The following is a 22,788-nucleotide window of genomic DNA, read 5'->3' on the forward strand; positions in this document are numbered from 1 at the left end:
TGGTGCTTAGTCTAGTAATTTTTTCATTTGATTTGAAAAACTTCTTCCATCACACTTGAGTATTGAACCTAGACCAAGCGAGTTCAGAAGCCAGTACACTACGCACTGCGCTACCTCACCCACATGATTATCTTCACCCAATTGCAGGTTTTCTTAGTTTATCAACATGCAAATGAATAGACTTAGCATTTTTACTACCTCCTTCAAGTATGATTATTGTTGTTCGGCTCTTTCATGTTTTTCTCCATACTCTTAGGCATAGCAACAATTCGTTTGCATATACGAAAGTAGGAAAGTGATTAGAAAGATGTTAGGAGCGGGCCCTGATGATTTTACATTAAGTGTCAGGTTTTTCGTATGTTTACATACTTGCAGTGGCTGGCTATTTATTCCGTCAATTCCATTATAATCTCTGAACAACAACAACATCTTGAAGATGCTACCACCAAGTGTTTAATGGCTTTCCTACTTTCGTATATGTAAACGAATTGTTGCCATGCCTAAGAGTATGGAGAAAAACATGAAAGAGCCGAATAACAATAATCAAATCAAATGAAAAAATTACTAGACTAAGCACCACATACAAAATGGAATTAAGGAGTCTGATGATCGGATTGGCATCCGCGAAACAGTACTGTAACTCTAGCCATTAAACACTTGGTGGTAGCACCTTCAAGATGTTGTTGTTGTTCAGAGATTATAATGGAATTGACGGAATAAATAGCAGCCACTGCAAGTATGTAAACATACGAAAATACTGATTTTACTTTTGTTTGTTAACTTGGCGGCTATGTATATAACAGAGGTTGGAATATTTTTTATAAATTGAATCAGTTAGTAAATGAATTTACTTCTTAATTAAGTTCAATACAGGGTGTTTGAATTTTTAGTACTACAATTTATAATTATTATGAAATTTATATATTTTTAAGATCAAAATACTGGTAATTTATAAAAAGATAAATTATGGCGGCAACAGGTACCCTTACGAAATTCATTAAATATGTTCTCTTAACCATGGGAATTACGAATAATGTAAGTCTATACATTTTTTTTATGTGAAAGGGTGTTTTTTATTAGAAGTAAGGAAAATATGGGTATATTTGAAAAAGTGTGTAATACTAGAGTAATACTAGTGGTACCCTATTGAAATTTAGCAATTATGTTGCTTTTAAGATAAGAAACAAGAATCTTAAGTGTCTATAAAAATATCATAGTTAAAAGGGTGTTTTTTTTTAGTGAAAACAAAAATGATGGGTCACCCTAATGAAATTTTGTAAAAACATTGATTTTGGGATAGAAAGCAAGAATAAAGAGTTTTCATAAAAAAAATTTTGGTGAAAGGGTGTTTTTTTTCGAAGAGACAGTAAAATCTGCAATTGGTCCCAAAAAGCCAATGATTCATTTAATTTATGGTTTTGATGACAAATTAAACATTTATATATAAGTTCTTAGACGTTTTACGCGAAGAAACACCCTTTCACCAAAAATAATTTTAAGAACTTTATGAATCCTTAGTCCCTGCTTTATTTTAAACCTTCATGCCGAATTTTATCAGTGTAGCATGTTTTTCACATGGGTTTTGGTTCTATTTTACTTGTTGAAGTCAAAAAACAAGCACCCTTGTTTTTAATCGGCAACAAATTTTGTTAGAGCAATAGTATTGACATTATTTTTATGTCATTAGATTCAGCATCAAAAAGTACCTTGAAAACATCTAACATATGATGATATTCGACAAACAATTTTTTTCAGTATATTTTTGACCTTCACTCCCTCCCTCTTGTCCGCGAAAAAAACACCCTTCCACCCAACTTTTTTTATAGACTTCTTTTGTGCTTGGTTTTTATCCTAAAAGCAAACTTTTTGCCGAGTTTCATGAGTGTAACAATTTTTTTTTTAAATGCTTATTTTACCTGTACTATATCTTGATGGCACTTCTCGACCTGAAGTCACCATATCCCTCCTAAAATTAGCGTAGTAGGGTGAAACACCCAAAACCTCGTGCTGTGACGTGCGAATTGCACACGCCACCATACTTAGCTGTGAATCCCACACTCTGTGGTTTTCTGCTACGGGTGCCTATTGTATCGCCTTTTTTACTTCGATTTCTGTTATTTTGTTTTTGACACAATTTTTTTTGATTAGTTCGCCATCCTTTATTTGGGTTTTCGTTTACTTCGTATTTCGATCACTTCGCCCAACTTTAACTTTGCCTTGTGTCTTCCTGATTTTTATTTATTTCGCATTTTCATTACAAGTCCAATGAGTTGTTTCGCCAAGGTTCATTTCGCTTTTAGTTTATTTTGGCATATGGTTATTCCGTCTTCAGTTTTGTGGATTGTTTTGGGTTTTGAAGACTTTTGGATTAAAGTTAAGCAAATCGTTATAATATAAGAGATCTGTTACTTTAAATTGTAACAAATTCGTCGTTTTTTCTTTTTTGGGCATTTTTAAAATTAACAGGCACTCAAAATGACGCGATTTATTCGCCACCATTTGTTTCGCCATTTTTTTGTGGATTTTAATAGCCTAAGGGCGTTAAAATTCGCGCGAATTTTAACGCCCTTAGGCTATTAACATCCACAAAAAAATGGGCGAAACAAATGGTGGCGAAATAATTAAAGTCCAAGTGAACCAAAGGTGACTTAATTCCAAAACGAAATAATGAAAAAACGAAGTAATCAATAACAAAATAAACTCAAAACGAAGTCATAAGAAAACGGGGTATACGTTTGTCGAAATAAGGAAAAACGAAATAAATAAAAAACTAAACAACAAAAATACGAAACAATAAAATAGCGAATCGACTTAGACGAAACAATAAAAAACCGAAATAAGAAAAGCGAAACAAACCATACCCTCTGCTACATATGCCCTCAACATCGTTTTGAGAATTTGATTAATCCTCTCCGCATTGTTCGCCTGCGGATGATAATGGGCTGTAAATTTTAATTGTGACCCGTATGCCTGGCAGAGCGCTGCCAGTTCCTTTGATCGGAACTGGGGACCGTTGTCACTCACGATCACCTTCGGTATGGCAAAAAGTAAAAACAAATTGTCCTCGAGTTCCCTACAAATGGCTTTCGCAGTAGCCGACCTCAATGCAAAAAGAAGTGGAAATTTAGTGAAGTAATCAACGACGGTAAGAATATAGATAAAACCTCTACTAGACTTAGCAAGCGGACCCACGAAATCTATACAGATCATTTCCCACGGTGAAGTAATCCCCACCCTTTCAGACATTACTCCAGTCGGTTTTTCATTAACTGGCTTTACTTGTTGGCAAACTTTAAAATTCCTAACGTGCCTTGTTATATCACCCCTCATTTTAGACGAATAAAACTTTCCCGCAATCCTTGCAAAAGTTTTCCTAACCCCCATGTGTCCCGCTAATGGACCATCATGAAACTCATCTAAGATTTTTAACCTTTCGTTTTTTCATAATACCCTTTTCCATCCCTGATTATTTTCATGAACTACAATATGATTGGCCTTAACAAGCTTGAACAACTGACCTTGTTCAACTCGCCAGGCAGGATAAGCTAATGGGTTGGTATTAACTGCTGCTTTCATTTTAACTATCTACGGGTCTGAATCCTCTATTGAAATCTCGGCTAACTCCGGGACTCTACGAGATAACATGTCTGGTAATATACACTCAGTCACAAAAGTAAGTATACACCCCTATCTTTGTTTAACCAAGACCTCAAAAAAAAAAAATCTAACACATTTTCGAAAAAAATTTAAATGTGGTTTTATTTCATTAATCATTACCTACATATTTTAAAAAAAAAAATTGTCAAATAATCAATACTAAATGAAAAAGTGACAAAAAACTTAACACAGTACAAAATTTCGCATTACAAAAGTAAGTATACAGAGAAGAAAAAACTATGAAAATCGATGTTAAAAGTATAAATACCTAAATTTTTTTGGGAATTAATATATTTTAGGCTACCCCCTAGACTTGACGAGGTCAAACTCACTTGAAGGCATTGATTTTACTAGATTTTTTGCAACATTTGGGCCGAATCTTATTCACTCTTCCTATAAGACTCGTTTCAGCTAATCCTTTGAATGCTTCCTTACTTTTCTCACCAAATGGTCTCACAGATGCTAAATAGTATCCAAATCGGGTGACTGGGGGACGTTTGGATCTGGTTTTGAAAGTTTTTGATCAAAAATTCACTCAAAAAGACCGAGTTTTGCTTAGGGTCGTTACCTTTATTGAAGATAATCAATCCATCTTAGCCTAATTATTCGACACTCTGGTGCAGGTTTGTCTATAAAATATCTAAAAAAGAATACCCATCCATTTTTTCCTCAAGGAGACCAAGTAACCCACACCGAAAACTATAAGTAAAACCCCCATACCATAAACGAATCACTGCCGTTTTTACCAGTACCAGCTTTTTGATAGGATTTTGTTACTTTTGTATCTTTCTCCAAATTTTACCAGCTCCATCTGAGCAGTACACTTCGTCTTACGTGCATATGAGTTATGGATGTGGCAATATTTCTAGAAAACCGAGAAAAGAAGTAGATCCGAAAAGAAAGGAAGGTACTGGTAAAAACGGCAGTGATTCGTTTATGGTATGGGGGTTTTGCTTATAGCTTTCGGTGTGGGTTACTTGGTCTCCTTGGTGCAGGTACCAGAGTGTCGAATAATTAGGCTAAGATGGATTGATTATCTTCAATAAAGGTAACGACCCTAAGCAAAACTCGGTCTTTTTGAGTGAATTTTTGATCAAAAACTTTCAAAACCAGATCCAAACGTCCCCCAGTCACCCGATTTGGATACTATTTAGCATCTGTGAGACCATTTGGTGAGAAAAGTAAGGAAGCATTCAAAGGATTAGCTGAAACGAGTCTTATAGGAAGAGTGAATAAGATTCGGCCCAAATGTTGCAAAAAATCTAGTAAAATCAATGCCTTCAAGTGAGTTTGACCTCGTCAAGTCTAGGGGGTAGCCTAAAATATATTAATTCCCAAAAAAATTTAGGTATTTATACTTTTAACATCGATTTTCATAGTTTTTTCTTCTCTGTATACTTACTTTTGTAATGCGAAATTTTGTACTGTGTTTAGTTTTTTGTCACTTTTTCATTTAGTATTGATTATTTGACAAATTTTTTTTTTAAAATATGTAGGTAATGATTAATGAAATAAAACCACATTTAAATTTTTTTCGAAAATGTGTTAGATTTTTTTTTTGAGGTCTTGGTTAAGCAAAGATAGGGGTGTATACTTATTTTTGTGACTGAGTGTATGTTCCTTTTCTTTCCTATGAATAATTTCATAATCAAATTGTTGAAGCCTAATGGCCCAACGTGCTAGTCTACCCTGAGGATCCTTAACATTGCTCAACCACACTAAGGAATAGTGATCAGTAACAACCGTAAATCGGACACCTTCCAGATACGGTCGCAACTTCTCAATAGCCCATAATACAGCCAAGCATTCTTTTTCAGTTGTACTATAATTGCGTTCATTCCTATTCAAAGACCTACTAAGGTAACAGACAACCTTTTCCCCTTCCTCAAATTTTTCCCATAGTCTGTTTGTACGATGAAAGGTGGCTTAAAATCTGGACAAGTAAGAATTGGTGCTGTCACCAACTTTTCTTTTGCCCTCCTAAAACTAGCCTCACATTCTTCTGTCCAAATAAATTTCCTATTTTTTTTTCAATAAATCCGATAATGGTCTAAGCAGTTCCGAAAAATTTGGTACAAAGCGTCGGTACCACGAAACTGTCCCTATAATTTCCTAACTTCTTTAGTATTCTTTGGTGCTGGAATCTTAACCATGCTTTCTACCTTTTCTAGATCTACATGTAACCCGTTGCGATCTACGACGTATCCTAAAAACTTCAGCGAATGCATACAAAAATTACATTTTTCCCTACTGACCTTCAGACCTGCATCACTCAACCTTTTCATAACTTCTTTCAGAATTTCAAGATGTTTTTCAAAAGTCTCCGAAATTATAATTATGTCGTCTAAATAGACGAAAACGAAGGGCTCTAAATCGGCACCCAACACTGTGTCGATAAAGCGTTGCCATGTCGCCGGTGAATTATGTAAGCCAAAAGGCATTCTCTTAAACTGAAATAGTCCTCTACCAAGAACCGTAAATGCCGTAAAAGGCTTAGAATTTTCCTCCATTGGGATTTGCCAATACGCTGACTTGATATCTAATGAAGTCAAAAACCTCGCACCTCGAAGTCTGTCCAAAATGGAACTAATATATGGTAATGTGTAAGCATCTCTTTCCGTTTTTTAATTAAGCTTCCTATAATCCACTCCACGCAGAATCTGTAAGAACCATCCTTTTTCTTAACTAGAAGTATTGGAGATGACCAAGAACTAGTAGACTTCTCAATCACTCCAGCTTCCAACATCTCATTTAATTCAATATCGATGTGTTCCTGCATTGCCGGAGAAACCGGATAATATCGCTGTTTTATCGGTTCCGCCGACGTTCTAATTTTGTGCTCCACCATTGTGGTGGAGAGGACTAGGCCCTCTGGGATGTCATCCCAGCGTTATCCTCTACTACAATTGGTAAAGAAATTATTCCTTATACTCCTACTCCTGTACCATCCGCGAAGGTCACCGAATGGACAGTATCATTTTTCAATCTAAGCCCTAATCCCTCTAAAACTTTCCAACCGTCCATACCTATTATGGTTCTGGAATCTCCTGATTCCAATAAACCTAAAAACCTAGAAACAGAAATGCTAATCCCTATGTAAGGCCTCCTATCATCTCCGTTTGCCGCTAGTGTAAAGCCTAAGTGTTTTTTATTCGCCGACTGGTTACCAGCAGGCAACCTCCCTAATTCCTTCGGAACTCGCGCCCTGCTGGCGCGCGAGCCCGTTGAGCATTTCCCAAACACCTTCTGCAATTGCTTCTGGTGACACCCTCAGCACCACAACCAAAACATTTCCTAGGAGCGGAACATCTAGTAACATTTCCTAGGAGCGGAACATCTAGTAGAAAAATGTCCTACCTTCCCACAATTAAAACATCGAACAAAGTCATCATTTTGGGTGGATATGTTAGGCTGCGACCTAGCACTTTCTACTGCTCTGACTGGTTGTTCGTCCCTTGCAACGGCCGCGACTTTCGGTTGTACTGCCGGTCCTGCAGTGTAACCGAGTTCAGGTTCCACATAATTTCTGTTTCGAGGCCTAAGAGTTTCTAAATCCCTACCTAAACCAGCTAATTCCTTAACAGATTGGGATTTATGAAAACCGATCTGTTTTTGGTAAAATGGATCCAAGTTTTTCAAAAGAATCGCAACTTTCCTCCGCTCAGAAAGTGGTTCCCCTGACCTCTTGAATAATGTTCGCATGGTGGCAAAATATGCACCATACGACTCCTCCTTCCCTTGTGTCCTTCGATTGATCTGTTCCAGTAGCAGATCATCATAATTTGCTGGTAAGAATTCGTATTTCAAAGCCGCTACAAATTCTGACCAGCTAGAAATTTCTTCCCTTATGGACCTATACCAAAGTAAGCTTGACCTGTCAGAAGGTCAACAACTGAACGGAAAAGTAGTGCTTCTGAAACACCACGAGCGACCCTAAGTTCTTCAACCCTCTCTAGGAATGAGTTGACTGATGTGCCACAACGTTCACCAGTAAACTGAACATTCCACCTACAGACTCTTTCAATTGATCTTTTCTTGAAAACCCCGCATCCCTAAATTACTACCTAAATTCGACCTATCAAATTCGTTGGGCACTGGTTCCTGTGCCAAATCCCTCGGTGGTTGAATCACGCCTTGATTCAACTGAGCTGCGCCGATTGTAAATGAATATCGTCGGTTATTTATTAATGGCTTAACATCATCGTTGTTAAGTTTAGACAAAATTATTAAAAGTTCCATTTTCAAAGATTTCTGCTCTCCTATTTCTTCATCCCCCTCGGCGCGGCGCGTATTTTCCCTATCCTTTTTAAGGCCCACTCGATCTTCGTAAGAATCTTCAAGAATTCCGACGACTTCGAATTTCTTGGTTGATTCTTCATTAGAAGGTTAATTTACCTAATTTTATCTCGTACCGCGTCCCTATCCTCTATATGTGAAAAAGGGTACTTCGAGTACTCCTCCACAGAACCCCTACGTTCAAGCATCCGAGAAGCTCTTAACGAACTTCTCATAGTTTCAACTGTTCCCTTTTCTAAACCCCTACTCATCATTTCATAACAAAGTTCCTCTTGGGACAGTCTATTAATGTCCACTTTGAAAAAAAAAAAAAACCAGAAAAAAAATATCACCTCAAATCAAAATAAATTTATCAAAAAATGAAAAAAAATTTCAAATCGTTGTTCAAATGCCCGAAAATATTTAAAAACTATCAAACAAAATATTCCTCACTATTTTAAAACCTGTTAATTGTTTAAAAAGTATATATTGACTTCAATTTTCAAAAAAAAAAAAATCGCTTAAGAAAATTTTCCAAAAAAAAAACGTACTAGAAATAAAAAATAACCCCCTTCTCAGCCAAACCTAAGGGTTGAAAATGAAAAAACACCAAGTAACTATTTTTAATTTTTATACAATTTGAAATAAAAACACTTCCCTAAAACACAAAATTAACCACAAATAAGGCACGAACAATTTGGATATATTTTTTTTGCTCAGAGCGAAAACACGTTTGGACGCCAATTGTTATAAATCTTTCATGCGAATTTAGGTTGATTATATTACTTTTACGATGGCAGATTTATATCTGCAAAACACAAACACGAAATAAACAAAACGAGTTAAAATTAAAATAAAATGCACGACTTGGTCGCACGTACTTGCTCTTGTGGGTCAAACCATCGATATCCTTAATATCTATCGGAAATTTATGATTTTGTTAAGTTTCGAGAAAATTTAAAAAAATTAAAACAAAACATAAAGTCAAAAATAAATTTTATATTTTTTTCAAAAACTTAATTTTTTGGTTACATTTAACACTTCAAAATTATAAGAAATACCTGTCTGTAAGTTTTGAATAAAATTGGCTTATGCTTTGACGATATATACGAACTTTAAAAATATGTCAATTTTTGAAGAACGGCAACGCCATATTTTCGTTCTCCGCATTTTTCTAGAAAAACTAAAAACGCAGTTTTGTTGCAATCAATAAGACTATTACGTACACTAAATTTAATCAAAATCGTTAGAGCCGTTTTCGAGAAAATTGCAATACCTCGAAAACGTTATATGGGAGATATGCGTTAAAATGGAGATATTTAAAAAATAAAAAAACGGGTTTGAGGAATTACGCAAAATCATCGGTGCCAAATTTCAAGCAAATCCATGCATCCGTTTAGGCCCTAGCTCGATGTACAGATGGACGCACAGAGGCACACACGCACAGACGCACAGACCGACGGACGGCATGACGAAAACCACTTTTTTTACCTTCTCCATCATCGTAATGTTGGTTTTGATTAAAACCTCAAATTTTTTTTCTACACGAAACCAATACTTGCCCTAAAGAGCAATTAAAAAAGAAACAAAACGTGATGTGCACAATCCGGTGTGCTTCAAGAATGACAATCAAAATCGATAAAAAATGAAAAGTCTACAAGAAAAAGATTTATAACTGACAGCAAATTAGTGCCCTTAGCTCAGATTTGGGGTGGGTTCTTTTTTATTGGAGACTTTTTTACTAAGTATAATACTTTTTTATACTTAGGGCCAATTTTTCAATAGTAAGGATAGAGAAAAAATCAATTTTTCAACAAGCAGATATAGCTTATTCCTAAGAATAAAACTATCTGCTTCTTTCAGAGCCCTGATTTTTCAATCGTCAGTTAGACTATCAGAGGAATAAATGTCAATATAAAAAAACTTTTATTCGTAGGAATAAGCCTTAACTATGGTTTATCTGGCTATTGAAAAATTGGCTCAGAGACCAATAAGAATTATACTAAGGAATAATCTCAACAAAAATATTGTGTCAGTTGTCAAACCTGTTTTGAAAGAATTTTGAAAAAAATACAGTGGAACACAAGAAAACAAAAAAAATCATGAATAAAAATGACGTTTAATTTTAAATATTTTTGAATTTGACAATTTTTTTTGTTATTCTGTAGAATAAATTATTCTTGATTGAAAAACTCAATGTTTTTATCTAATTGTTTATGAGCCTAATAACTTTATTCGTCGAACAGTGAACTGACTGTTTATTGGAAGATTAAAAAATTGGCTCTTAATAAAAAAGTGTATCAAAATAGAATTAAGTTTAAAAAAACACAAATTCAGGGTCGTACCTACAATAACTGAAATGGGCGCCAGGAAACTTTTATGGTAGTTTACCAAACCGTACACTGAAAAATAAATCGTCTTCGAATGAAATAAAAGATTAAGTATTTTAATTTGAATTCTTTTAATATCTAACAAACCTTGGATAACCAGGATAAACCTTAGAATTTTTTTCAAAAACAAGTTAAAATATACAATTTTTAAAGTGGGCCAATTATTCTTGAATTAATAAATGTAAAAAAGATGAATGTTAAAGCAAACAATGAAAACAAGAACAATAATTTTTTGTGTCACAAGACACAAAGGAAAATCACCAGGGGTTAATTTCCGAAAGTTCAACGGTTTCAGAAACGGACTCGAGTTCCGCAATATCGGGAAAAATTAACGAAGGCCTACCGGTATAAAACTATTGTCACTCAAATGGGCCACAAAATACCACACTTTTAATATAACACAAGTTGAAAGAAAACAAGACCAAAATTATACTTAGCTTTTTTAACTCCCCAGATTCTATCTCCTGACTCTGAGATCTCCTTCTAGACCATACTCTTCCTCCTGAGCTTATTTTTCCCCTCAAGAATGTGATCAGCTCACTCCTTTTCCAATTTAAAAAATCCCCAACTGGGCTTTTCTCAAACACCTCTTTTTCACAAAACTCAAAGATTCGTAAAAAAAACTAATTCGCTAAAATAATCCTAAGCTAACTTTTTTTCGTTCCAACTAGTTTGGTGGGCTTTCAAAAAGTGACCATAAAAATGGCGGGGGAAGCTCATCCATGAGGTTACGGCATATAGCCATCCTACTCAGATCTTTTTGCATGGTGGTGTTCTCTTTCGGACATTCAGCAACATCTCGCCCATTGGCTGAGATTTGCGTCCAACTAGATACAACCATCGCACGCGATCCCGTGCATTGATAAACACGATTACCAATAGCTCAGTGGACGCATTCAACCCTTTTCCGTCAATTCCAATATAAAAAAAGTAAGCGAAAAACTATTTCATATAAACTCGCAAAGTCCCCAGTCCAAAACTAATAGTTTGGAGAAAGAGTATTTTCGTCGAACGGAGTCTACACCATTTTCCTTCTAAAATTGTGAGATAGAATCTGACGGATTTTGCTAAAATTAATCTATTCTAAGCCCGTGGACCTTCGCGCAGATAAGCAAAGGATAGGAAATTCATCAACCGGGTGATTTTTCTGTTGTGTTGACGACACATTATAATTCACACCTTCGTTGGACATGGGTAAATACTTCATGCCTTTTAAATCCTGTGTGACTCATCTCTCACAAAAACTCCAACTATAATTATTTGTATATGTATTGGACCGCCCGTCCAAATATTATGTTATGTTTGTTTATGAGACCGCCTGTCCCAATGTTATATGTATTTATTAATCGGACCGCCTATCCAAGAATTGTACATGGATAGGTGTTAACCACCATTTACACCATTATTTATAAAACCTGTTTGGGTCGCATTTCCAAAACACTCAGAGAGTTATCTTCTGGCTAATGGCCCAGGTCTCTTAAAACCTCTTCGAGCATTTTGGAGCAGCAATTAAAAAGGGGTTTGGAAAGAAAAGATTAAAAGTGAAAGGAATGGGCAAGTGAAACTCGTTGTGGTAAAATTTACCGCAACAATAGATTCTTAATTCTTATTACAAACAAAACTTTTTCACCAAGTTTTAAAAATTAATAAAATTTAAGTCAGCTGTTATGATAACTTTCTCACACATAACTCAACCCATCAAAAAAACACCCTTTCACCAAAAATATTTTTAAGAACTTTATGAATAATTTGTCCCTACTTTATCTTAAACCTTCATCCCGAGTTTCATCAGTGTAGCATGTTTTTGACATGGGTTTCGGTTATATTTTACCTGTTGAAGTCGAAAAACAAGCACCCTTATTTCTAATCGGCTATAACTTTTCTTAGGGGTTGGGGTCAAAATTCTGCCGGGGTCAAAATTCTTTTGTCAAAATTCTGCTTTCAAAATTCTGCTTTCAAAATTCTGCTTTTCAAAATTCTGTTTTTCAAAATTCTGTTTTTCGAAATTCTGCTTTTCATAATTCTGCTTTTCAAAATTCTGCAAAAAATAAAAAAGGGTTTGTGTTACCACCAAGTTCATAGGCTGGAGTTATAGCTATTTCACGGGGACCAACCCGATCATCAGACTCCTTTCAGTGGTGCTAAGTCGCTCATGTTCAATTAATTTTGAAAATTGCCCGAGCTGGGCTTGAACTCACGACCTAGCGGTTGGGAGGCCGATGCACTACGCATCGCACCACCGCTGCCACTTGTGAATTCATAACCCCGAACAGGTTTTCCAATTATCAAGTTTACTTGAACCGACTAGCATTTTTATTAACTCAGACAAGTCTGTTATTGTTCATTCGGTTTCTTTCTCTTTTTCTCTATTTAAACTCCAATCGTAAAATCGGAAAATGTTAAAAAGCGCGCGCTTTATTTGAAAGAAAGTCAGTATATGCATTTCAAAAAATATTTGCGACACTTAAATAAAAAATTTTAGGAAAGTACCAATGCTGAATTACATTAATGAGGTGTATTTTTCTTTAACCAGCGCATATGCAGAATTAGCAGAATTTTTTTGTTCAAATATAATGCTGGCAGAGTTTTGAAAAGCAGACTTTTAAAAAGCAGAATTTTGAAAAACAGAATAGAAAAAAAGCAGAATTTTGAAAAACAGAATTTTCGCTGAAAAAGCAGAATTTTGAAGCCAGAATTTTGACCCGATCCCTTTTCTTAGAGCAATCGTATTGACTATTTTTATGTCATTAGATTCAGCATCAAAAAATACCTTAAAAACATGTGTCATATGATAATATTCGACAAACAATTTTGTTCACTATATTTTTGACCTTCACCCCTTTTGTCCGCCAAAAAACACTCAACTTTTTCTTATAGACTTTTTTTATACTTGGTTCTTATTCCAAAAGCAAAATTTTTTCCAAGTTTAATGAGTGTAACAATTTTTTTTTTTAATTTGTTGATTTAATGTACTATTTTACCTGCACTATCTGAAATTAAAGTAACTAAGTAGATTCGCGTGAATGTTTGTTGGTGCTGTTGGTGCTATCGATTTGTCCTAGTCACTTGTCGTATATGAAGTAACTTTTTTTTAATTATTGGTATTTTATGAAAAAAAAAACTTACCTCCGTCTCAGTTATTTATAAACAAAGCTATAAATAAGAAAAAAGTACCTACTTTTATTGAAAACTCGCTGCTTTCATGAAATCTTTTATGATAAAAGCAACACAAATCTGTCTATCTTTTATGATTCACAAAAGTTTTCATAACAGATTAAGGCTTGCTGAATACCAAAAATGGTTTTGTAAAAGAATTTTTGACAGTTCGAACTTCGTAAAAGATTTTATAAAAGATTTCATGGCAGATTGGGTATGCCGAATACCAAATATGAAAATCATAAAAGAATTTCTGAAAGATCAGATTTTTGTATGGAAATGCATAACAGAATAGCAGAATAAAATATCTCGCCGAATAGGCTCAATTACCTTGTTTTCTTATACTATAGATGTTTTTCTTTTTAAGTTCAGAAGAAAGCTCTGAACAGAGTTTGAGCAATCTGAGCACGCTCTGAACATTCTCTGAACTGAACATGTTCTGAGCGCTCTGAATTCATATTGAAAGGGATTTGAGAACAAACTGTCACCAAATGACATTTTGTCAATTCATAGTTGTAAAAACCCAACAAAGAAAAATAAATTATGTTTTAATAATTAAAAACAACATAGTTTGATGTAATCTTACCAACTGCATCGGAGCCGACAGCTTCAGGAGCCATTTTAATTCTGATTGTGCATATTTTGTTTGTTTTTTTTTTTTTTCATTGACGTAAAGCGTTCAGGTTTTACTCAGAATGTTCGGTCTACTCTTTCGGAGCTCGTAGTTCGTGCTCTGAACGATTTCTGAACAAAAAAATACACACATTTTGAGGCTGTGAACGCTCTGAACAAAAAAGAAATGCAATTTTTTTTTACTATTCAGACTCTGAACCTCTCTAAAACTTAAAACAAAAAGAAACATTTTTGACGTGGCTTATACTCCAGTCAAAGCGTCATTTTACCTTGTGCACAGAGGCACTGTCAGTTTATATTTCATGGATCGATAGTGGGTCGTAGAGAGCTAATTTTTTTTTTAACTGTAGATAATTTAAAGGACTACAACAATATTTTATTTTGTTAGCCAATACTTGTACCGTTTACAATATAATAAGGCAAGAGTTTGCTTAACAAAAAAACGTCTTTGACTTAATATTACTTATTTTTTATTTGTTTCAACAAAAAAAATGTGCACCAAATAGAAAGAAAATGATGTAACGAACAATCAATAGCTTTATTTTTTGTCGTAGGACATTCTGAAGTCGAGTTATTCCCAAAAAACCATATTTTTGGGTGGTTTCGCACCGGTTTTTCGTGCGTTCATTTATCAATTGCTCGGTCATCTTTGGTGATAAAGAGTTGATTTTTTTGTAAAATGCAGGAAATTAAGAGGACTACAAAATAAGTTAGAAAACCATTGACCATAATATAAGCTTTTTTCGAAATAAAAACGAAAATGTGTTTTTTAACAACTAGAATTTGACTTTAACTGGCTGCCATTTTGTAGTAACTCACTTTGATACAATGAAATTACATACAACGATAGAAAATATTATAAGGAAGAGAATGAATGTTAATTTTTTGGTCTACGACATACTGGAGCAATAGCCCAGTAATTTTAGGCATTTTTTATCCCAATCTGCCGAAAAATTCCTACTGGGCTCGATTTTGGTATAGACCTTCGTTACGGCGTTGTTATGAAGATGTGAAAAATCGACATTGATATCGCGTCCGCGTTAGAAGTTATAGAGGTCAAAAGGTCACGAAAATCAGTTTTTCGCATATATCTCGTGACCTGTTGCTGGGAGGTCAATAGGGGTCTATGGAAAATCTGTTCGTCATAAAATTATCTACAAATATTGCTTTATGCATTTTTCTGATAATGATCAGGTGGTGAGAAATTGGGTTTAAGCCTTTTAAATATACCCCTATCGATCCATGAAATAAAAACTGACAGTGCCTCTGTGCGCAAGGTTAGGCCCTTTTTGCCGACGCTTTGACTGGAGTATTAATAGTTTTTTAGTATGTAAAACAAAAGAATTAATGGTGTTAAAAACAATTTACATATGTGTGTTGATACTTCCAACACGCGTCGTCCTGTGATAAATTTTTGACAGCTGAACATTTATCTTTTCACCCCAATAGTGTCAGTAATTTATCTTCGACTAAATATTTAACCCAATTCATGAACGGCCTTAAAATCACAGATCCGAAACGCATTTAAAATTTTCTGTTATTTAATTTGAAGTATTCTTTATAAGTAATTTTTTTATTGTATTCTATTTTAAGCTCATTGGCTATTGGGAAGCCTTTGCTCCTTCTGCTCATGAAATTATGTGACTCAGGGACCCAAGTTATAATAGAGGGCTGAAAACATTCCTGAATCTTATAAATGATTTATACAATTAATTATATAATACATTTGCAAGTCTATTCAAAAATTGATAAAAAAAAATAAATTGTGGAAATAATTTAAAAAAATAAATGAATATTTACACCTAAAGTTATACTTTCGTGCAGTCAAAAATATTTTTGAGCAGGAATGCAGGTGTTCTTGTGCTTTTATTTACTGAGTGATCTGAGCGGAGGTATGTATATCTTTGTTGTAATATTGAATATGTTGTTATATTTGAAGGTGGTACCACCAGGTCTGGTGGCTAGAGTTGCAATCTTTTTTAGTTTTAGCTACACCGAAACAGATCGAACGGAATGTGCAAAATGTCAAACGAGTAGTACACGTGCTTATCTAGCTCCGGCAATTAATTAATTTAATTTATTTTATAAACTATTTATTACAAGTTTTTGTGATCAAAGTCTTCACAATTTTATTATTAATTGTTTTCTGCATTATAAAGTGTCAATAAACTGAACATCCAATGAAGACCTTGCCAAAATTATTGAAAAGTTGCATCTTTCAATGGACAGTCAAATGATTGGCTTCAAACAAGAAGTAAAGGACTTTAAATCACAGGTTAATAATAATCTCCTAACTCTAAATAAAAAAATGGATTCTTTTTCGAATAATTTCGATAATGAAATATGCAAACTTAAAAGTGAGGTTAATAAAAAACTTCATCAGTGTTTACCAATGTGACTTGCTTGCTCTTATGAATGAAGACCAAATGATTGAAAAGTTGCATCTATCAATGGTTAATAATAATCTCCTCACTCTTAATCAAAAAATAGATTCTTTTTCGAATAATTTCGATAATGAAATATGCAAACTTAAAAGTGAGGTTAATAAAAAACTTGACATCAGTGTTTACCAATGTGGCTTGCTTGCTCTTAACTATAAAATCAACAAGCTTGAAAATGAAGTACGCAAGTGTCATTTGTTTTTGACGGGGATACCTGAGAGTCTTAATGAATCTCTACAAAATATTGTGAATAAAATCTGTGAAATCACAAAATATACATTGGGTTCCTTCGATGTCTTTCGTTTAAAAAAGAATACTTCTAAAGGAAAGCCCGAAGGCATGCATCATGATCAACAGTCTGCCCCCGTTGTTGTTAAATTGCATTCTCAAGGTGAACGCATCAAATTTCTTAAAAGTTTCTTTGCCGCTGCTCCGGTCACACTTGAGAAAATTAGTTTTTCTTCCAATCGTGCTATTGGAGCCTTTGAATGCCTTTCTGGAAGTGCACTTCTTATTCGTAAAGCTGCTATGAAGTTAAAAAAAAAAATGTTTTCTGCGCAATCTTTCAATGGAGTTGTCGCTGTCAAAATCAAGCCAACTGACCAGTTTATAAAAATTAACCATTTGGATGATTTACATCGATTGCTTCTTCCTGTTGTTGCTGCCGCTGCTCGTGCTTGATGTGACTTTTTCTTAACAAACAAAAAAGCTAAATATAACTAATTGCATTTTTAAATTTTATCCATTTATTTACATTTCTTAATTTAATTTGCATTAATATTCAAACATTTACAATAATTTCTTTATATATCTTGTATTAAATATTCTTAATATATAAAAATCTCGTGTCGCAGTGTTAGTTATCAAACTCCTCCGAAACTGCCGGACCGATTTATATGAAATTTTGTACACATATCGGGTAGGTCTGAGAATCGGCTAACATCTATTTTTAATACACATAAATGGTAAGGTTGGTCCACCATAAACTTTTTTTCTTTAATTGTGAGAAAATATTTTTTTTTAAATTTTTTTATAATTCACTATTGAAAAATACATACAACTCTAAATTTTAAACATTATAAGACCAACCAATGTTTTTTACTCGCAATTTTTTGTTGAAAATCAAAGTGTTTTATTATTGTGAAACATTTTTTATATGTATGTCGAAAAATATGAATGTTTGATCATTGTAATGTCAAATAAATCACATTTTGTGGAAAACGGGGAAAAATGACAAATTTTATTATTGGTTGGTATTTGGAGTGTTATTACGATTTGGTCAGTTTTTTTAATTGGAATTTTTTGGTGTCAACTGGGAAAGCGAATGTGAAAGTGATCTTTGGTATTCGTTTTGCGCAAAAACAATATAGTCTTAGAGCAAATTTTCATTTCATAAAAATCGGTTCAGTCGTTTCGGAGGAGTTTCATAAGAAACACTTCGGCACAAGAATTTTATGTACATAGGTATTAGATTTGTTGAGAATCGATTTGTGTTTTTATTGGAAAAGGTTCACACACTATAGAGTCAAAAATTGGAAATAAATACTAGAAAAGGTGGAACGAAGTCCGCCGGGTCAGCTAGTTCTTAATATAAAATAATTTTTTTATTTTTGATTTTGACGAAAAAGCTGTTTCTGGTAGGTTGTCTCTGCATTATTTGGATCTATTTTGGTATTCATATTTCTTATTATTATTTCTTTTACTATTATTATGAATAGTCCAAGCAATTCCTCTAATCCTGGCATTAATTGTAGATTAATTAATGATGGTGACTTTGGGAACACAATGTTGAATATTTTTTCATCGCGTTCTTCGGGTTAAAGAGTTTGTCATATGAATATTCGAAGCGTTATCTCAAAGATTGATCAATTGAGATTGTTATTTCAATCGGTAACAACTGATATAGTTTGTTTGTCTGAAACTTATTTATCAACTACAATGGTCGGAAAAAGTATTTTGACAAAATGAACATTTTTCTAACTGAAAATGCTTCAATATTTCTTAGTGCATTTTTTTCATTTTTTGTCCATTTGTGGTAAATTTTGAATAGTATAATTATATTTTTGTGTTTGTGTATTTGGTAATTTTTAATTTCCCGCGATAAATTCAGTTCTCCACAGATTTTTTAACAGACACACAGAAGTTATGACTTTCAACAGAAGATGCACTAATTTCAATGTTAAGTTCCGCCATTTTGCCCAATTTTTTACAAATAGGGGCCTTAACTAGTCTGTCAGTTGTATACGTGCTTGAAACACGTAAAATGTATTACGTTACCTTACCAACGTTGAAAAAGAACGTTTGTCAAAATACTTTTTTCCCTCAAAAATTAATACTTTTTATACAAAAAATGCAGCCTCGAAGCATAATACCAACTAAATGACTGACATTGACCATCGTGAGATTCACCATTATATACTTAATAAATAACCGTCAACTTCCTTATTTTATGTTTAACCGTTACAGATTATTCTCATCAGTTAGAAAAATGTTCATTTTGTCAAAATACTTTTTCCGACTGTTGTAGTTCAAAGAACTTAATTGAAGACTGGGAGCTGAATATTGAAGGCTACCGACTGTTTCGATGTGATGGTGATGTGCGTTCTTCTAGAGTTATGGTTTATGTGCGTAATGAAATTCAAGCTGTGTGCTTAGATTTTTTAAAAACTAATGATATTCAGTGCCTTTTAGTAGAAATTGTTTTGCATCATGAAAAAGTTTTAATTAACAGCGTGTATAGACATCCAGGACGTTTTCCATTTGAAGATTTTGAATCATTTTTTGTCTAGGTATAGTGCCCGATACGAAAATATAATTTTATGTGGTGACTTGAATGTTGACGTGAGTATTACCTCATCTGCATGTAACCATTTGGAAAACATTTTTGATTCCCTCAGTTTGCATATTGTTAGTTATTTTCCTACAAGATTTACACTTACAAGTGGAACTGCTATCAAAAGTTTTGTTTTTTAATCCAACCCATGGTGTTGCTGATCATGACTTAACTTATTTAATTTATGATGCAGTGGTTGAAAGTTCCAATGAAAATAAATTTATATTTTACAGAGATTTTAAAAACATCAATTTGGAAGAACTTTCCCAAGGAGTTTTACAAATCGATTGGCATTCTTTTAGATATTCTTCTTCAATTGACTTAAAAGTTGAATTTTTAACTAACTTATTAAAATACTTATATGAAAAATATGTTTCAATCAAGAGAAAACTTGCAAATAACAACTGTCCTAGGCTTACACCAGAAATAAGTATTTTAATCAGTGAGAGAAATTTCTTGTACAGGGTGTACAAAAATACTAGAGCATTAAATGACTGGGAACTTTATAAATCATGTAGGAATAGAGTCGTTAAATGTATTAGAGATTCTAAAAATACATATTACCTGGACAAATTGAACACATCAAGAAATTCCACCAAAATATTGTAGAACAATTTGAAAAACCTAGGAACGGTTTGCAAACCTAGTTTAGAAGCTTTTGAAGATCTTGATTTCGCAAATAATCAGCCCTATGATGGTAGCCGATCGGAAGAAAATTGTATCCGATTTGTACGAATTTTTCAATTTTCATATGATTTTAACCCTTCCGACAGTAAATTCGGACAAATCTACGAAAAAAAATCTTACGTGCGTTGAAAATTTCAAATACATGCGATGCTATGCAGTGAACTGTCAAAGTATTTGCGACGGGTTGTGCTTTGCGCTTTTTTTCTTTCCGATTCTTCCCGACAGAAAATCAAACGTGAAATATTATCCGAAAAATATAAAAACCAAAAAAATTGGAAAATAAGTGTGTTGTTTGACGTCAATTTTTCTTCTCAAATTCGGGTACCGTGAATACAAAAATCTTCCGATCGGAACTTTTCTCCGATCGGATATTTTTCCGATCGGCTACCATCATAGGGCTGAATTTGAATAATTTTTTTGCCGCGTCTGTCAGTCTGTCCGTCAATAACAGTCTGCGAACAAATGAAACATCTTCCTCAAACACTGCTGATGGATCCTTTTCTTTTGGCTGTGTTTCACCTGAAGAGTGTTTAAATTCTCTATCTTCAATTAGTTCTAATGCTATTGCTTTGGACAATATTTCACCCAAATTTATCCGACTATTGCAACAGCACTTCTTCCCAGCTTTACCAACATTTATAACGATTGTTTGACCAAGTCAGTTTTTCCAATTTGCCTGGAAGGCAGCAAAAGTTATTCCTTTACGTAAGAAGGGCAGTTCTAATGATTTGTCTAACTTTCGGCCTATTAGCATTCTTCCGTTTCTTTCGAAAGGTTTGGAGAAAATAATGTTCAAACAAGTTTCAGAGTACGTTGAACTTTACAATCTTTTGTCGCCGTTTCAATCTGGATTTCGGAAAATGCACAGTTGCGTCTCTGCTGTTTTAAAAGTTCGGGATGATTTGCGGGTTGCAATGAATGCAGACAAAGCATCTGTTTTATGTTTGCTGGATTTTTCAAATGCTTTTGGGTCTGTTAATCATTCAATCCTTATTCATAAGCTAAAAGTTAAATTTAATTTCTGATGCGCCTTAAAACTGATAAACAGTTATTTGTCGAACCGAAAACAAGCTGTATGTGTTGGATCTTTAGTATCTGATTTTGTAGACCTTACAGCAGGTGTTCCTCAAGGCTCATTATTGGGCCCAATTCTTTTTAGCATGTTTATTAATGATGTTGTAGAAGTTATTAATAACTGTAAGTATCATCTTTATGCCGATGACTTGCAAATTTATTTACCGTTCTCGATCGGTCTAGTTGAAGACGCAGTCTGTAATATTAAATGATTTCAAAAACATTCATGAGTGGACCATTAACAATGATTTAGTCTTGAACCCGAGCAAATCACAAATATCTATAAACACAATTTAGATGACTCGAGTTATCCTAGATTAGTTTTAAATGGCCACTCAATTGCATACAGTTCTTCCGTTAAGAATTTGGGCTTTATTTTTAACAAAGTCCTTACCTGGTCTGATCATGTAAAAAAGTAATTTGTGGCATTTACGGAGGTCTCAGACGCTTGTGGCAATTTTCAATATATATACCACAGGCAACACGACTAATGCTGGTGGTAAAAACTCTTTTAGCTCCGATTATAACTTATGGTTCCCCTTTATATAGTGGAATGGATTCAGTAAGTAAACAGAAATTAAATGTAGCATTTAATTCTTGCATTCGTTTCGTGCATTCTTTAAGAAGATTCGATCATGTGTCACATCTATCACACTGTATTTTTGGTTTATCTAAGATGTCACATTTTGTAGTTGAGATTTGCAAATACATTTTTAAATTAATAATTAACAACATATACAAAACCCAGACACAGCTTTGCGTTTTCACGCTTTATTCGTATATTAAATAATTATTAAAAGATATTTGTTTTCTTTTCTTATTTGAAGTTTATTATTTTTTCTTTTAAGATTTTCAAAAATGTTTGTAAATATGTAAATATGAATAGAATTTTGTTTATATAGTTTTTTTTTTTAGCATAAGAACTGAATTTGTATTAGGTATATACGTACTTTTAAGTCATAAATGAGATTTAATCTCACGGCTTTTGAAATAAATAAAAATGAAATGAACTAAAATTATTCTCAGATACATCTTTCCATTCATGCGCCCTTATAGTCCAAGCGGCGACCGTCAAGTTACTTAAATTTGGTGTCAAATGAAAGATAAGTTGATACTGAAAATAAAAAAAATAGGGTTCCCACTTCTAAAATGGGAACCCCATTTTAAAAGAAAAATTATCACATAACTAATACATTCATATCTTTGTTGCTTGGCCAGATAAAAAAATTTTTGAAATGCCAAACGAAAGTAAAATAGCAAGAAAAAATAATAAAATAACATAAAGAACGTAACCTTACAAATGTGGCAACCCCATTCAAATGAAAACAACACTGACAAAAATCTTCTTTGAACAAAACAGTATAACTTTTTATGCACTAGAAAGCTAAACTATACATCATAACCAGACAAGTACTCGGCAACCCTATTCAAATGCTAAAAACAACTAAAATCAATTGTTTTTTAGCCAAAGTGTGTAATATTAAAGGCTATAATATACATCATGTTTTAGCTAAGACTCTCCTCTATCTAAAAATGTCGGGTTCTACCTCGCAAATGCAGACAAGACCTCGGCAACCTTACTTAAATTATAATAAAACACTTAAATCACTTATTTTTTAGCCAAAGTGTTTAATATTTGAAA

At 33.7% G+C, this 22,788-nt stretch overlaps 1 protein-coding gene across 3 annotated transcripts in view; it reads left to right on the top strand.

Moving 5' to 3' along the window:
• The window catches only part of LOC129907620 (sorting nexin-2), a 243,346-nt gene that overhangs the window by 119,443 nt on the left and 101,115 nt on the right, over positions 1–22,788 (top strand). Inside the window, exon 9 of one of the 3 annotated variants that reach the window (XM_055983921.1) lies at positions 15,705–15,922. The exons of the other annotated variants lie outside the window; for them this stretch is intronic. Within the exon in view, the coding sequence (XP_055839896.1) occupies positions 15,705–15,755 (51 nt within the window). The 3' untranslated portion in view covers positions 15,756–15,922. Of the gene's footprint in view, positions 1–15,704; positions 15,923–22,788 lie in introns of those variants that run through there. 3 annotated transcript variants of the gene reach the window in all.

The sequence above is a fragment of the Episyrphus balteatus genome, chromosome 1 (genome assembly GCF_945859705.1).
Source record: "Episyrphus balteatus chromosome 1, idEpiBalt1.1, whole genome shotgun sequence".
Taxonomy (NCBI): Eukaryota; Metazoa; Arthropoda; class Insecta; order Diptera; family Syrphidae; genus Episyrphus; species Episyrphus balteatus.